The sequence below is a fragment of the Bos indicus x Bos taurus genome, chromosome 18 (assembly GCF_003369695.1).
Source record: "Bos indicus x Bos taurus breed Angus x Brahman F1 hybrid chromosome 18, Bos_hybrid_MaternalHap_v2.0, whole genome shotgun sequence".
NCBI classification, from domain to species: domain Eukaryota; kingdom Metazoa; phylum Chordata; class Mammalia; order Artiodactyla; family Bovidae; genus Bos; species Bos indicus x Bos taurus.
The window spans coordinates 17,525,161-17,542,292 of record NC_040093.1 but is presented as its reverse complement, the minus strand read 5'-3'; the positions used below and the strand labels follow the sequence as shown (position 1 = coordinate 17,542,292).

At 51.9% G+C, this 17,132-nt stretch overlaps 1 protein-coding gene across 9 annotated transcripts in view; it reads left to right on the top strand.

Annotated features, from left to right (window-relative positions):
* Positions 1-17,132, top strand: part of RYR1 (ryanodine receptor 1) — a 128,776-nt gene that overhangs the window by 104,963 nt on the left and 6,681 nt on the right. For all 9 annotated transcript variants that reach the window (XM_027515911.1, XM_027515916.1, XM_027515910.1 and 6 more), the window contains 7 exons: positions 6,859-7,200; positions 10,386-11,192; positions 11,924-11,994; positions 12,584-12,737; positions 13,766-13,852; positions 15,078-15,329; positions 16,190-16,320. In XM_027515911.1, coding sequence (XP_027371712.1) covers positions 6,859-7,200; positions 10,386-11,192; positions 11,924-11,994; positions 12,584-12,737; positions 13,766-13,852; positions 15,078-15,329; positions 16,190-16,320 — 1,844 coding nt within the window. The remainder of the gene's footprint in view (positions 1-6,858; positions 7,201-10,385; positions 11,193-11,923; positions 11,995-12,583; positions 12,738-13,765; positions 13,853-15,077; positions 15,330-16,189; positions 16,321-17,132) is intronic.

Sequence of the window (17,132 nt, the reverse complement as noted above, 5' to 3'; positions counted from 1 at the left end):
GGCGAGTGTGGACTACTCTCTAGTTGGGGTGTGAGGGCTTCTCTTGGTGCGGAGCACAGGCTCGAGAGCGCATGGGTTTAGTAGTTGTGGTTCCCGGGCTCTAGAGCACAGGCTCAGTAGCTGTGGTGCACGGGCTTCATCGCTCCGTGGCATTTGGGACCTTCCTGGACCAGGGATTGAACCTGTGTCTCCTGCATTGCAGGTGGATTCTTCTCCACTGAGCCACTACCAGCAGGGAGGCCTGGTTGCTATTTCGTTAAACCTCCTCCTATCGACTGCTGTCCCTCCTTCACTTTTTCCTTTCCTGGCATTTTATCTGCTAGAGACCCAGGTTGCTGATCCAGTAGAGCAGCAATGCCTGATAGAAATACAGGGGCTTCCCTAGTGGTCCAGTGGCTGACGCTGTGCTTCCAGCGCAGGGGACCCAGGTTCAATCTCTGGTCAGGGAACCAGATCCTACATGCTGCAACTAAGACCCAGCACAGCCAAACAAGTAAATAAATGTTTTTTAGAAAGAGATACAATGGGAGCAACACATATAGTTAAGGAATTTCTAGTACCTGCACTTTTTAAAAAAGGGAAAAGAAATACATGAAATTATTTTAAACAATATATTTTATTTAACCTCCTCCACCAAAATTATATTTTGACATATAATCAATTTAAAAATTATTAGATACTTTAAATTCTTTTGTTTACACTGTCATCAAAATCCATAAGTATACACTGTTGCCACATCTCACTTGGCACCAACCACGATTCTATGGCTCAGTAGCCACATGTAGCTCATGGCTATCCGTAGATACTTCTCTGTTAATTATAGAGTTTCCTGCCTTTGGATCTGGCTGATGTAACCTTATGGTGTCATTTAATCTGTTCCTCTGGCCCCTGCATTTCCTGCAAACTGAGACTTAGGTCACGAAGCTTGATCAGACTCAGGTTGGAGTTTTGCTTTTTATTTTTTTTTGCCAGCACCTTCCTTTATGGTGCTTCATACATCCATTAAGAAGCACAGCCTGTCCCCTCATCACTCCTTTTGTGATGTCAGCAATCATCAATGCTTGATGTCCAGACACATTAGTTCATTAGAAATTGCAAAATGGCGATATTCTCATTTCTAAATGTCTGACTGTTACCCAGCTTCACATGGTTTCCCAAACCCAAAGCATCATATGATTTCCCAAACTGTACAGATCTTTATATTTTACAACAGGCTTTTCAATTATTTTTATGATTTAAAAGATAAGGTCAGCCTTCTTTTAAAAAAGGACTTCTTGATTTTCCAAAATTGTAACAGAGTTAAAAAGTCTTCTCGGTTTTCAAAATGCTTAATTCATTTGACAAATATGTGCTGAGTGCCTACTGTGTGTAGCAGTGAACAAAACAGAGACCCCCCCCCCCCTCAGAGCTGATAGCCCAGTGGGGAGGCACAGATGAAAATAAATAAACAAGATAATTTCAGGTTATAACCTGTGGTCTGAAGTAAATGAGCAAGGTGGTGTGCAACAAAGCGAGATGTAGTCAGCCCTGTAAATTGGGTGGTCAGGCAGGGCTGAGGACATCGAAGCCGAGAGCTGAATGCTACCCTGTGAAGGTAGGAGAGTTTGTAGCCTCCCCAGCAAAGGGAACAGCAAGTATAAAGGCTGAAAAATGGGAACAAGAGGGGTGCAGAGGAGGCCAGTGTGCCTGTTGAGAGGGAGAGAGGCAAAAATAAAGTCTGAGAGGTGATGGGGGGGATGTGCTGAGCCTGGCTGGCTGTGGGGAGGACTCTGACTTTTAACCTTAATGAAATGGAGCTAAGGGAGGATTCTGAGCAGGGGAGGGATGGGATCTGACTCGGATGTTTACAGGGTCCCTCCAGCTGTGTGTGTGGGGTTGGGGAGAGACTCTGGGGAGAGAAGAGGAGGAGAAACCAGGGAAGAGTTGCTGTGACCCTCTACTGGGGGATAGAATCGTGGAGGGGGTAGAAGTGTTGTGTCCTAGATCTTCTGAAAGCAGAGCTGACAGATTTGCTGATGGATTCGGTGTGGGTAGTGAGATAAAAGGGAGGAATCAGGGATGACTCAAAGATTTTAACTTAAGCATCTGGGTGGGTGGTGATGCTATTCCTGAGATGGGTAAGACTGTGGGAGGAGAGGTTTTGAAATCAAGAGTTCAGTCTGGCCTTTTCCACACAGAGATGTCAGATAAGGCTTCATCTGTCAAGTGTATGGATTCTGGGGAGCAGTCAGGGCTGGGATGTAGACTTCACAATCATTGGCATGGGATGGCTTTCCGAGGCTTGAGCCTCAAGGCTCTCTCCATGGAGTGTGTATATCTCACGAAAAGAGTGAAGATTTCAGACCTGGGGCCCCTTTAACCTTTAGAGGTCTGAAAGAGGAGACTCCAGCAGAGGAAACTGACAAGAGTCAGAGAGGAAGGTATTTCGAAAGAAGAGGGCAGGCAAATGGACAATGACAAAGAGAGAGCAGCAGATCACAAGAGCATGCATAGTCCAGGACGAATGGAGGGGATGGAGTCCCGGGCCCCATGCGGAGCCGGGTGGGGGAGTCAGATTTTACTCTGGGGCAGTGTCACACTGTATCATAAGAAAAGGAGTCAGGTTGATGGAGCGACAGTAGAAGGTGAAGAGTTCCTGTGTGATTATGTCTCCACGCTCTGTGGTTTCTAGAGCCCTTCATGATTTGCAAAGCATGTTACTCATTTAGAAAGCATTTTTGCAAAGTTCTTGGCTACAAAGCACTTTTTAGAGCCAGAAAATTTCGCTTCTGTTCATACCCAGAGCAACGTTTCTCAGACTGCATGTGGCAAACCATCTGTTGGTCATGAAATTAATTTAGTTAAGTCATGACCAGCATTTTTAAAAATAAAATAGAACATTGCAGAGCACGTTACATAGCGAAAGTCAGAGTTGTGTCCCGAAATCTTTTTTTTTTTTTTTGTCACATTATAAAATGCATTCTTATTGTGGGTGCTGTCAAAACATTTAAAATATTTCCCCAGAAAACCTTTTGCAAAAAGTGCAGCAGAGAGCAGTATGAGAATATTCAATGAAAGTGTCTGTAAAGTAAAAAACTGGAGATCATCTAAATGTCTTGTCATCAAACCTTCTTCTATGATGGTTGTCGGTTTTCTTTCCTGGAGTCTCCTTCTCTTCCGGATAGAATGCTGTATTTATCAAACAGGAATACTACACAGCAGTGAAAATGCATTCATCTGACCTATACATCAACATGGATAGATCTTGAAAACACACAATTGTGAGAAAAAATTACATGATTATAATAGCAATTCTTTGTATCAAAATAATGTACAGGATACCAAATAAACAACAGGATATAGACAGTAGAAGTACTGACACATACTTCTTTTTTTATTGAAGTAGAGTTGGCTTACAATATTATGTTAGTTTCAGGTGTACAACATAGCTATTCAATGTTTTTGTAGATTATACTCCATTTAAAGTTACAATAAAATATTGGCTATATTCTCCTTGCTGTACAATATGTACTTGTAGCTTATTTATTTTATATGTGTTTCGTACCTCTTAATCACCTCCCCACTGCCCTCTCCTCACTGGTTTGTTCTAGTTTGTCCTCTTTATCTGTGAGTCTGTTTCTGTTTTCTCCTGTGTTAATTTGGGTTTTTTTTTTTTTTTTTAGATTCCACATAGAGGTGAAAACATCAATATTTCTCTTTGATCTATTTCACTAAGCATAATACCCTCTGGGTCCATCCTTGTGACACACAGGTCTTTCTTAAAAATTAATTAATTTTCTTTTTGGTTGCACTGGCTCTTCATTGCTTTTCCCAAGGCTTTCCCTAGTTGGGGTGAGCAGGGGCTACTCGTCATGGTGGTTTGCAGGCTTCTCAATGCAGTGGCTTCTCTTGTTGCAGAGACAGACTCAAAGCCTGCAGGCCTCAGTCGCTGTGGTTCACGGGCTTAGTTGCTCCAAGGCATGTGGAATCTTCCCGGACCAGGGATTGCACTGACGTCCCCTGCATTGGCAGGCAGATTCTTAACCACTGCACCACCAGGAATGCCCTGACACATAGTTCTTGGGAAGGATACACCAACTCCAGGATAGTGGTTACCTTGGGGGAGGGTGGGGAAATGGAGTAAGAGAAGGGTACAGAGGGCTCCAATCACTGCTGGCATGTTTCAGTTCTTAAAAATATAGTAGTTGAAAATGTGTCATCGTGAGCATTTGTTAATTCTGGGGTGATGAGTATATGACTCTATTCCCGGTTGGGATTTGCAGGCCTCCATTGTGTCTGGTGCCAATTATCTAGATGCTGAAAATGGAAGGATGGGGGACCAAAGGGTCTTGGGGAAGGGGTAGAGGTGGTGGCATGTATTGCTATCAGTCAGGGCCCTGGCCTTGAGGGGGCTGGCCTGGAGGAAAGAGTGAGGATCTAACTGGGTGATAGAGGGAGCTGTTTGGACAGGATGGCAGGACTGACCTTTGAGGGAGAGATACAACCAGCACAGGGAGGGAGCCAAGGAGAGAAACGCCGCAACTCCATTCTCCTCCTGCTCCCTGACCCCACCTGGGTGGCTCCCAGCTGCAGCCAGAGGGTCATGAGAGCCTCTGGTACAGACCACAGGTGCCACTGTAAGGGGTGAGGGTGGGAAGATGGGTGGAGAGCAGGATGGCCGGCAGGGAGCTTGGGACAGCATCCCTTTACCAGCTGCTACCCAAGTGCTGGGAGGCTTCCCAGGGGGCTCAGTGGTAAAGAACCCTCCTGCCAATGCAGGAGACATGAGATGCAGGTTCAATCCCTAGGTCGAGAAGATCCCCTGGAGGAGGGCATGACAACCCACTCCAGTATTCCTGCCTGGAGAATCCATGGGCAGAGGAGCCTGGTGGGCGACAGTCCATAGGGTCACAAAGAGTTGGACAGGACTGAGCGACTAAGTGTGCACATGAGTGCTGAGTTTCATCAATTCACATCTTCAGATCAGATCAGTCGCTCAGTCGTGTCCGACTCTTTGCGACCCCATGAATCGCAGTACGCCAGGCCTCCCTGTCCATCACCAACTCCTGGAGTTCACTCAGACTCATGTCCATCAAGTCAGTGATGCCATCCAGCCATCTCATCCTCTGTCGTCCCCTTCTCCTCCTGCTCCCAATCCTTCCCAGCATCAGAGTCTTTTCCAATGAGTCAACTCTTTGCATGAGGTGGCCAAAGTACTGAAGTTTCAGCTTTAGCATCATTCCTTCCAAAGAAATCCCAGGGCTGATCTCCTTTAGAATGAACTGGTTGGATATCCTTGCAGTCCAAGGGACTCTCAAGAGTCTTCTCCAACACCACAGTTCAAAAGCATCAATTCTTCGGCGCTCAGCCTTCTTCACAGTCCAACTCTCACATCCATACATGACCACAGGAAAAACCATAGCCTTGACTAGACGAACCTTTGTTGGCAAAGTAGTGTCTCTGCTTTTGAATATGCAATCTAGGTTGGTCATAACTTACCTTCCAAGGAGTAAGCGTCTTTTAATTTCATGGCTGCAGTCACCATCTGCAGTGATTTTGGAGCCCAGAAAAATAAAGTCTGACACTGTTTCCACTGTTTCCCCATCTATTTCCCATGAAGTGATGGGACCAGATGCCATGATCTTCGTTTTCTGAATGTTGAGCTTTAAGCCAACTTTTTCACTCTCCACTTTCACCTTCATCAAGAGGCTTTTTAGTTCCTCTTCACTTTCTGCCATAAGGGTGGTGTCATCTGCATATCTGAGGTTATTGATATTTCTCCTGGCAATCTTGATTCCAGCTTGTGTTTCTTCCAGTCCAGCGTTTCTCATGATGTACTCTGCATATAAGTTAAGTAACCAGGGTGACAATATACAGCCTTGATGAACTCCTTTTCCTTGAACCAGTCTGTTGCTTACCACCAATGAAAAATGGACTCAGTCTGACAGTGGATGTGTGGCTCAGCTTTGTGGAAATGCAGCATTCAGTAATTTTTTTTTATTATTATAACAAATTCTATTAGCTCATTTTATTTATTTTTATTTTTATTTTTTTTCAGTAGATAACATTTAATTGTATGTACAAGTAGAATTCGGGGAGGGAACACAGATGACTGAGAGGTTATACAGCCTTGAGTTCTGACATTAATGGTTAACAAAAAACAGGACTGTTCATAAATCAGTGCTGGTTATGGCTACAGATCAAATCTTCTCAGTTTCTATGTATGGATTAGGCTTTCTCTTTTCTTCCCCACGTTCTACACTTCATCTTCAATCCCTTCTTTTACTCAAACTCAATAAAACTGTGGCGATAAATGCCTTAAAGATAAATACAATACACAGAATAGAATATAATTTTAAACTACCGACTTCTTTCACATTTAGTTCAACTACTGAGATTTTGGCGATCTCAAAAAAAAAAAAAATTTGAAACTGGCATTTATGGAAATTAATTTTCAAGGGGCCTTGTGCAATTTATTTGACAATGAATTAAGTAATTTTTAAAATATTTATCAGCTGTGTTGGGTCTTTGTTGTGGTGCATAGACTCAGTTTCCCCATGGCATATGGGATCTTAGTTCTCCCACCAGGGATGGAACCACAGTCCCCTTGCATTGGAAGACGGTTTCTTAACCAGTGGACCACCAGGGGAGTCCTAGCATTCAGTATTTTAATAACTGGTACAGTCTCACCCATGTCAACCTCTGGGTGTCAGCCTTGGGTGGTGATTATATGATCCTGGACTTTTCTGTCTTTATGAAAAGTCCATAGTGGTTTCAGGAAGAGCATCGGGGCTCCCCAGGCCACCCTTCTGACCTCTCCTCCTTCTCCACGCACCGCTCCCCCCCCCCCTCCCCCCCCCACCCCCCGCCCCCTGCCAGGCCATGGACAGTCAGAAGCAGTTCACCGGTCCGGAAATCCAGTTCCTGCTTTCGTGCTCCGAAGCGGATGAGAACGAGATGATCAACTGTGAGGAGTTCGCCAACCGCTTCCAGGAGCCAGCCCGCGACATCGGCTTTAACGTGGCGGTGCTGCTGACCAACCTGTCAGAGCACGTGCCGCACGACCCGCGCCTGCGCAACTTCCTCGAGCTCGCGGAGAGCATCCTCGAGTACTTCCGGCCCTACCTGGGCCGCATCGAGATCATGGGGGCCTCCCGCCGCATCGAACGTATCTACTTCGAGATCTCGGAGACCAACCGCGCTCAGTGGGAGATGCCCCAGGTCAGCAGACCCATGCATGTGCATGCTCGCCTCCCGGGGCTTCCGGGGCATGCCCCTCTCATGCTTGGACCCCACATGGGGCAGTGCACGCTTTGCACATGTCCTTTGCAGACCCCATTGGGCCCCTGCTCCATTCGTGTAAGCCCATGCCCACCCTCTTGCACACGTTGTATGGGTACTGCTGTGCCCTTGCAGACCTTGCAGACCTCTGGCTCTCCCATGCCCACCTTGTGCAGACATAGACATACCCTGATATGGGGCTTCCCCTGTAGCTCAGTAGTAAAGAATCTGCCTGCAATGCAGCAGACGAGGGTTCGATGCCTGGGTTGGGAAGATCCCCTAGAGGAGGGCATGGCAATCCACTCCACTGTTCTTGCCTGAAGAAACTGCATGGGCAGAGAAGCCTGTGGGGGGCTACAGTCCATGAGGTCACAAAGAGCTGGACACAACTGAAGCGACTGAGCACACAGCATACATACCCTGATGCAACACCAGCAGCATTGGCATGCCCTTAGTGTGGCTGCTCACACCACGCCTGCCTCTTGCACACTCACCCTGGGAGCTCTTAGTAGTCCGGATGCAACTGTACCCACACGGTGTACTTGAACCCATGTGGTTACACCCACCTTGCTCACCTTACCAGCAGCTTCTGATATGCTCTCGCCTGCCCGTGCCCACTCTTCTGCACATTCACCCTGAGGGCTCCGGGATGCCCTAATGCTGGCCCATCCCTCACCAGTCACCACGTGCGTGCATGCTAAGTCGCTTCAGTCATATCTGACTCTTTGCAACCCTATGCAATGTAGCCCACCAGGCTCCTCTGCCCATGGGATTCTCCGTGGGCTGCCATTTCCTTCTCCACACCAGTCACCACATGTGCCCCCAAATGCCCTCTGAATTCCTAACACACAATTCCCATCTCACTTGTTGTGGGCCCACCTGTGGGTGCACCTGTCTTGCACACTCATTCTGAGGATGCCAGTGTGCCTTTCTGAAGCCTTGGCATGCCACATGGTTGCCTGCCCCTCACTTATTCACCCACACATGCCCTGGCACACCCATGCTCACCCATAAGCCCTTGGACCGCCCTCTCCAACATGTTCACAAGAGCCCCCCTCACCCGGTCCTTGGTGGCCAAGCCTACCCCTTGACCTGATGTGCTCCTAATATGCCCAGCCCACAGTACTTGTCCCTTACATCCTCTCTTGCTCCAAGAGTACACTCACATGGCCCTGGCATGCCCCCAGTCCACCTCACACACACAGCCAGCATGTGGTTCCCCTCCCCCATTCTCTCACATGCCCACGTGCCCTTCATGCAGGTTCGGGCCCTGTTGTCCAAGTGGCCCTCCTGCTCACAATCACAATGCACACCAAGACTGTGTGCCCCTTGCACTCAGACTTCCTTTTTTGTTGTTGTATTTTGGCCATGCTATGCAGCATGCAGGATGGTTCCCCGATCAGGGACGGAACCCAGGCCTCCGCAGTGAAAGCACAGAATCCTAACCCCAGGGTCATCAGGGAACTCCTCCTACTTCCCTTTGGTTTCCCAGATGCCCACCCCCCAGGAACCCACACACTCCTCCTACTTGCTCTTGCACACCCTTCCCACATCACACAGTACATGAGGCTTGCACTCCCATCAACTCCGCAGCCCTGGGCCCCTCAACTCTCCTCCGTGAGACCTGGCTCATGCACTCCCAGGCCTGTACCCCACCCTGAACCATGCCCTCATGTTCCAGGCCCTCTTACCCTTATTCCTGGGTCCCCCTGCGTGAGGCGTGAGCATCGTGGTGAATACACACAGCCTGTATGAACTGTAGGCCCCTCCCACATTTACAGGACTTCCCAGGTGGCACAGGGGTAAAGAATCTGCCAATGCAGGAGACACAGGTTCAATCCCTAGGTCAGGAAGATCCCCTGGAGAAGGAAATGGCAACCCACACCAGTATGCTTGCCTGGGAAATCTCATGGACAGAGGATCCTGGTGGGCTACAGTCCATGGGGTCGCAAAAGAGTTGGACACGACTTAGCGACTAAACAGCAACAGCCCACATCTACAGCCTCCATCCCCGGTTGTGCCCAGGTCCACACATGCCTCCCCCGTATTCCCATGTCCACAGGCGCACTGAGCCCGGCATGGTCACCTTCTCCCCCATGTTCTCCCATGCCACCTTGGCCCCCTCACACCCGATACCTCCCTAAGCCCCTGTGCCCTCTCACAAGGCTTTTGCACATTGGCCCCCATCACATACTCCACCAGAACCCCCAAGATATTGCTCACTCATCTGTATCCCTTGAGGCATCACTGTACATTCATCCTGCTCTCCAATCTGGCTTAAAAGCCATTGCATCATCCTTGCACCCAGGATGGCCGCACATCCCTTCATCTGCAGGAAACCGTGGCTCGTCACTGGTCCTTCACACTCTGGTACCTGCTGTGGGAGCTCCAGCCCCCCACCTCTGCCCCTCAAATGCACTCCACGGGCACACTCTTTGTTAGGGTTATTCCTCCAAACACTCACTTCCTCCTGCTCACTCCTTGCCATTCGCACCTTCTGGTGGTCCCAGGAGTCCATGTCTGTCTGCATGGCCCTCCAGTGCTCAAACAGCAGTACCGAGATAGCAGGCACGTAGGGCATTTCGTAGGCGCCAGGCCCTGTTCTAAGCACTCAGCATCTATTAACTCATAAGGGGAAACTGAGGCCCAGAGAGTTCCATCTAACAGTGGTAGAATTGGGATTGGAACCCAGACAGGCTGGCTGCAGAACCGTTGCCCTCAACCACCATGCCCCCTTTCTCAAAGAAGCCAAAAACATCGATTCTGGAGCCAGCTTGTTGGGAATTCAAATTCCATGCCTGTCACCTTTCGGCTGCGTCACCCTGAACACGTGACTTTCTGGGCCTCCACTTCTTCGTCTGTAAAATGGGGATAACAGCCCATACTTCTGGGATGGTTTGTAAGGATTAATTGTGATTACGATACGCAAAATGCCAGGATACTGGCCCTGGCCCAGTTGAAATTCATACAAGTGCACCTACAGCGAGCGCAGTACAGGTGCACTCCTCGAGAAATAAAAACCACGATGATGCTTAGAACAGCGGCGAGCGCCCGGCCGCCTTCGCTGTGGTCCCAAGTGCCCGCCGACGGCGCCCCCATCATGTCCCCTCCGCCCCGCGCTGCAGGTGAAGGAGTCGAAGCGTCAGTTCATCTTCGACGTGGTGAACGAGGGCGGCGAGTCGGAGAAGATGGAGCTCTTCGTGAGCTTCTGCGAGGACACCATCTTCGAGATGCAGATCGCCGCGCAGATCTCGGAGCCCGAGGGCGAGCCGGAGGAGGACGAGGACGAGGGCGTGGGCGCGGCGGAGGCGGGCGCGGAGAGCGCGGAGGAGGGCGCCGCGGGGCCCGAGGGCGCGGCGGCCACGGCGGCGGCGGGCGCCACGGCGCGGCTGGTGGCGGCCGCGAACCGGGCCATGCGGGGCCTCAGCTACCGCAGCCTGCGGCGGCGCGTGCGACGGCTGCGGCGGCTCACGGCGCGCGAGGCGGCGACCGCGGTGGCCGCACTCCTCTGGGCCGTGCTGGCGCGCGCGGGCGCGGCGGGCGCGGGGGCCGCGGCGGGCGCGCTGCGCCTGCTCTGGGGCTCTCTCTTCGGCGGCGGCCTGGTGGAGGGCGCCAAGAAGGTGACGGTGACCGAGCTCCTGGCGGGCATGCCCGACCCCACGAGCGACGAGGTGCACGGAGAGCAGCCGGCCGGGTCCGGGGGCGACGCGGACGGCGAGGGCGCGGGCGAGGGCGCGGGCGATGCCGCCGAGGGTGCGGGCGACGAGGAGGTGGCGGACCAGGAGGACCCGGGAGTCGCCGACGGGACGGTGGCTGTGGCCGATGGGGGGCCCTTCCGACCCGAAGGGGCCGGCCTCGGGGATATGGGTGACACGACGCCGGCGGAGCCGCCCACGCCCGAGGGCTCGCCCATCATCAAGAGGAAGCTGGGGGTGAGAGTGCGGGCGGGGGCTTCAGGGCTTTGGAATGACTGAGGTAGGAGGGAGGGTGAGAAAGGGGAAGAGAGACTCTAATAGAGGGTGGGTGGCAGTGCACAGAGAGAAGGAAAACAAAAAACGACGGTGAGAGGGCCTGAGAGATGCAGAGACGCACAGAGAGACACACTCAAAGACCGACACAGAGATGGAGACCTGGAGAAAGGCTCCCGGTAATACGCGCAGTGTTTCTGGGAGCCACGGAGGAAAAGATATCTGGAAACTATTTAGAGCCAGCGATCCAGAGACCAAATTAGAGGGGAAATGGGATCAAGACCTAAAAAGACCCAAGATGGGGTCAGAGACACTGAGGGGAAGACCCTCAGAGATACAGGCGATTGAGGGGAATTAAGTAGCCCACTTGACAGAAGCCCCTAAAGCATTCTCAGTCCCTCAGTGCAGAGTGCTGGTAGGGGTGCCGTTGTCAAGGTGATGAGAGGCCCTGCGGGGAGAAGCTCCACTGGGAGTCAGCCTGACTGCACAGTGCTTTGGTCACGGCTGCTCCATCTTTCTGAGCCTCAGTTTCCCCTCTGTAAAATGAGAATTATACTCCTTTTCTGGTGGGGGTGGAAGGAGAGTACACCTCAGACTGCCTAGGAGAAAAGTGCAGAAGGGACATGGAGAGGAATAGGCAGATCTGAGGGGCACCGAGGGTGCGGGCTCTGCCCTGATACTTGCCCGGCCGCCAGGTGGACGGAGAGGAAGAAGAGCTGCCTCCAGAGCCGGAGCCGGAGCCGGAGCCCGAGCCGGAGAAAGCTGAGTGAGTGGCCTCAGGTGCAAGGGCCCAGCCTCTATCACTCCCTCATGGACTGGGAGCCTCCCGAGGTCAGGGCCTGAGGCTGTCCTGGTCACCCTGTGACCTCAGCATCACTCAGCCCAAGCCCAGACCCAGAGGAGGGCCTCTGTGAAAGACGGTAGAGGAAGAAATGCTCCTCTCTTCCCCACAAGCCTTTCTACCAGCCGTTCCCTCTGCCTGTAGCACCTTCCCCCATGCTTGGTCTCAGCCTTCCTCCTCCTTCCCATGTTGGCTCACCCATCTCCTTCTCCTGGAAGCCTACCTTGACTCCCCTGCTAAGATGAAGGGATGTCTCCTTCTCAGCGTTCCCATGAGCCTCTGAGCTTCTCCCATCCCAGCCCTGACTGCTCTGGGCTGCGACTGTCTGGTGATGGGTCTGAACCCCATTGGACCCTCACCCCTTGAAGACAGGGCCGGAGGTTGGTCTCACCACTATGTCCACAACACCATCTAGACCTGGGCCAGGCATGGGAGGGGCCCCACACTTGGCTTTGAATGAATGCAGGCATGCATTTCCCGGGCACCTTCTCACTCTCTGTGTTCTGCCCTGCAGTGCTGAGAATGGGGAGAAGGAAGAAGTCCCTGAGACCCCACCAGAACCCCCCAAAAAGGCAGCTCCTCCTCCACCCCCTCCAAAGAAGGAGGGAGCTGGTGGTGCAGGCCTGGAATTCTGGGGAGAACTGGAAGTACAGCGGGTGAAGTTCTTGGTGAGGACCCAGCAAGGGCATCCGAAGCCCCCTCTCAGGGAAACCCAGCATTCACATGACTTCTGCCCCCACCCTGTTCTTGAGCCCACCTGTGCCCAGCTCACCTCTGAGGGGAAGCCAGTCTGGGCAGAGGGCAGAGATGTCCCCAGACAGAGCAGGACCTGGGCACAGGGCAGCATTTTCAGGTGGTCCTCCCTTGGCCCCTCAGCCTCTCCCTGCCCACAGTCCTTATTCCCACCTCCATGCCTTTGCGCACCTGGGGCCACCTGCTTCGATTTCCCTCCTCCACCTCTATCCAGAGCTAAATCCAGCTGAAGCCATGGCCTATTTCTTGGCTCTCAGCCTTCAGGTGGGAGCTGCCACACAAGCCCCAGCTCCTCCTGTGCAGGGGGTGGGGGGAGGTGTGAGGTGAGACTCACCTCCTCATCCAGGCCCGGAAGAAGGGAGAGTGAAATTTGGGAGGGCAGGGCCCAGGGCTCCACCTGTCCTGTCTCCTCTCCAGGCCAGTCTGACATGAGGAGCTTAGGAAAACATGCTGGACAAAAGGGGGGGGGGTCCTGTGAGGATTTGGGGAAAGAACAGGGAATGGAGAGAGCAATGGAGAGGAAAAAAGAAAAGGAGAGTTAGGAATAGATGTCCTCTGCCCGGATTAAAGCAGACCAGGCCACCTTGTCCTGGAAGCAGCATGGCAGAGGGGTTGGGAGAGTAGACCCTGGAGCTGGACTGCCTGGCTTCAAAGCCCAGGTCTGCCACTTCTTACCAACATGACCTTGAACAAGACAGCTCACTCCCTGAACCTCCGTTTCCTCATCCAGAAAGTGGGCACATCAGCGCAGAACTAAACAAATTCATGTAGATAAAGCACTTAGCCCAGGTCTTGGTATACAGTAAGCACTCAATAAATGGGAAGTTGTGGGACGAGTTATTCAGGACCCCAGTGCTTGGGTTGTGGGTGAATGTTGGGATAAATTCTCCAAGGGAGAGGATGGACTGTGAGCTCTGTCTTTCTCTTTCTCTCTGCATCTTAGAACTACCTCTCAAGGAATTTTTACACCCTGCGATTCCTTGCCCTCTTCTTGGCATTTGCCATCAACTTCATCCTGCTGTTTTATAAGGTGCTGGTCAAGAGGGGCTGGGAGGATCAAGTGCTGATCTGGGCTGTGGGATGGGAGGTTCAGTCCCAATAGGTCCCCAGGGCCCTTGAAATTCACCAGGAACAAGGGATTGGGCTCAGGGTCCCGGGGAAGGGTTGGGCTGGACACCTGGATCTTGAGATGGGTATCTGGGTCCATCTGGAACACATGCCTAAGGCCCTGGGGGAGTTAGAACAGCGAACAGGTTGTGGGTTCCACATTCAGCTCTGCCACTGGCCAGCCCTGTGCCTCTGGGTACAGGCCTTGCCCTCTCTGCAGCACCCACCAATTCAGTTACTTCTCTTTGCTTTCACAAAAGCTAAAGAGAAATCTGTGGGGAGGAGGCAATGGGAAGCTTATGGGAATTCTTTTAATTAAATTAATTCTCTTAATTCTCACAGTTCAGGGACTAAGATCGTACATGCCATACAGTGCGGCCAAAACAAACAAACAAACAAAAAAACACATGTAAAGCTCTCAGAATAGTACCTGGTATATAAAGATGCTGTATGAATAGATGATAGCAACCACTAATTTTAGTATTAGTATTAATGTTAGTGTTAAGGGAATTCCCTGTCAGTCCCTGGTTAGGCCTCCTCTTTTGCTGCCAAGAGCCTGGGTTCAATCCCTGGTTGGGGGACTAAGATCTCACAAGTTGGTATATATATGCATGCGTGCTAAGTCGCTTCAGTCCAGCTCTTTGCGACCCCATGAACTGTAGCCTGCCAGGCTCCTCTGTCCATGGGATTCTCTAGGCAAGAATACTGGAGTGGGTTGCCATGCCCTCCTCCAGGAAAATCTTCCTGACCCAGGGATTGAACCTGTGTCTCTTATGTCTCCTGCATCTATAGGTGGGTTCTTTACCACTAGTGACACCTGGGAAGACCCTGATATATATGTGTGTGGGCGCGTTAAAATTAGTCTCTCTTTAAGGCTCTACTATCAAGACAAATCAACTCGGTTTTCAGTTCTCCTGTCACTCAGTTCAATAGTCAAGATTCCCAGAACAGAGTCTGATTTGCTAGCTAGGATCCTGGACGTGCCCCTTGATCTTGATTGACAGTCCTGTGGAGACTGCCTCTGACAGGGGCCCAGACCAAACCTCAGGCATGGAGGCTGTTCATTTGCTTTGTGGGTTCAGGCTGTGGTGGACCAGGTACCAGGACCCCTGGTCCCCACCCTGACTGACCTGTTCCCCCCGCTTTAGGTCTCTGACTCTCCACCTGGAGAGGATGATATGGAGGGGTCAGCAGCTGGGGGCCTGTCAGGAGCAGGGTCTGGTGGCGGCTCCGGCTGGGGCTCGGGGGCTGGAGAGGAAGCAGAGGGCGACGAGGATGAGAACATGGTGTACTACTTCCTGGAGGAGAGCACGGGTTACATGGAGCCTGCCTTGCGGTGCTTGAGCCTTCTGCATACGCTGGTGGCCTTTCTCTGTATCATTGGCTACAACTGCCTCAAGGTGGGTCATGACCACAGCCTTGGGGCCGGGACGTGTGTGTGTGTGTGTGTGTGTGTGTTCGGTGGAGAGGGGAGAACATGAGCTGGGGCCCTGGCTGAGAGGATCTGGGACAGGGGCTGGGGTATGGTGCACAGCATTGGGACAAAGGGAACCTAGGGCTGGGGTAAGGCCAGGGGCTGAATACAGTATTGGGCTCTTTAGCAAGTGTGATATTCAAACTGGGAACTGATGCAGCTCACACTGAAGAGATGGGTCCCATGTTGATGTTAATTTCTGGGTCAAGAAGCACAATTTGTCATTTGGGACTACGTGTCATATTCTACGTGTTGGTCAGCTGGTGAATCTGTGAGGGTGTGCGGGCCTCAGACGCAGCCTGGGTGCCAACAGGGGGACGTGGATTCTGACATAACTGTGCTCGAAGCTTTGTGATGCCCCATAAGTTGTGTTACAAAAATTTCCACTTGAGTTCCACGGGAGCTGACTGTCCAGCTAATCTTGACAGTTTACAGTTGGACGAACAGAGTTCTTTGGGCTTCGAATGTCTGCATGTGCAGTTCCCTCTGCCTCGAAGGCTCTGCCCTGCTTTGATCTCCTCTCACCTGCCTGATTCATTCCTCCTCCTTCCCTTGGGAGGCCACCGACTGCAGCAGGCACCAGTTCTGGGCCCTCCTGGGTTTTTTGCGCATCCCAGCCCTGACCTTATCATTGCGTTTCCCCACCGCTACTACCTTGATCACTCTGGGAGCGCGGCTCTGCTGTGGGGTCTCATGAAGGCTCCAGCAAGACATCACTGTTCCTGCCGAGGCTGTGGTCTCCTGACACTCCACCCCTAACCCTGTTTACCTCCATGCACCCTCTAGGTGCCCTTGGTGATCTTTAAGCGGGAGAAGGAACTGGCCCGGAAGCTGGAGTTTGATGGCCTCTATATCACGGAGCAGCCTGAGGATGATGACGTGAAAGGCCAGTGGGACCGGCTGGTGCTCAACACTCCGTAAGGGCTCAGCAGCCCCCGCAGTGGGTGGGGGATGCAGAACTGGGGTACCACTCCATCCCCAGCCCAGGCCTGGCAAGCCTGGGGTTCCAGGCGCTGCCGATCCTGACTCATTCTCTCCAAGCCTCCACCTTCCTCTTTGTAATACACACCGGTTGCCTGTGCATTAAAGTACCTGTTGGGGTGCTGGTGACACATGGAGATTCCCGGGGCCCCAGCCCAGGAGATTCTGGTTCAGTGAGTCTCCAGAGGCGCCCAGGAGCTGCATTTTAAACTCCGTCCTCACGCAGGATTCTCACCAGGTGTCATGAATGGGAAACTGATGAAATCATTTGGGTTTTGAACTGAGCCCAGGGAGGAAATGAGGGTTATGCGGGCAATGTGGTGGGACACTGGACCCCCAAAGAGCACTCCCAGCCCATCCCATTCTCCCCAAGTGAAGTCCCATCTTCCATGTTCATACAGCCAGGCTGCATCCTGAGAGGGAGGCATGTCTAGAATAAGAACACCAGGTCAGGACTTCCCTGGCAGTCCAGTGGTTAAGACTCCGTGCTTCCAATGCAGGCGGCGCGGGTTTGATCCCTGGTCAGGGAACTAAGATGCCGCATGCTATGGGAGCCAAAAACAAAAAAACAAAACAAAACCTGGTAAATAAAGGGCCAGAAGCATCAAATAAAATTAAATAAAACAGCATGAGAAAGCCCTCTGCTCCCTGGATGCCAGAGCGGGGCCATGCTGCTGGCTCCAACTCCCCCCGACGCCCATCACACACTCTTGTCTCCCATCTGAGTGCAGTTCAGGTCTTTGTACAT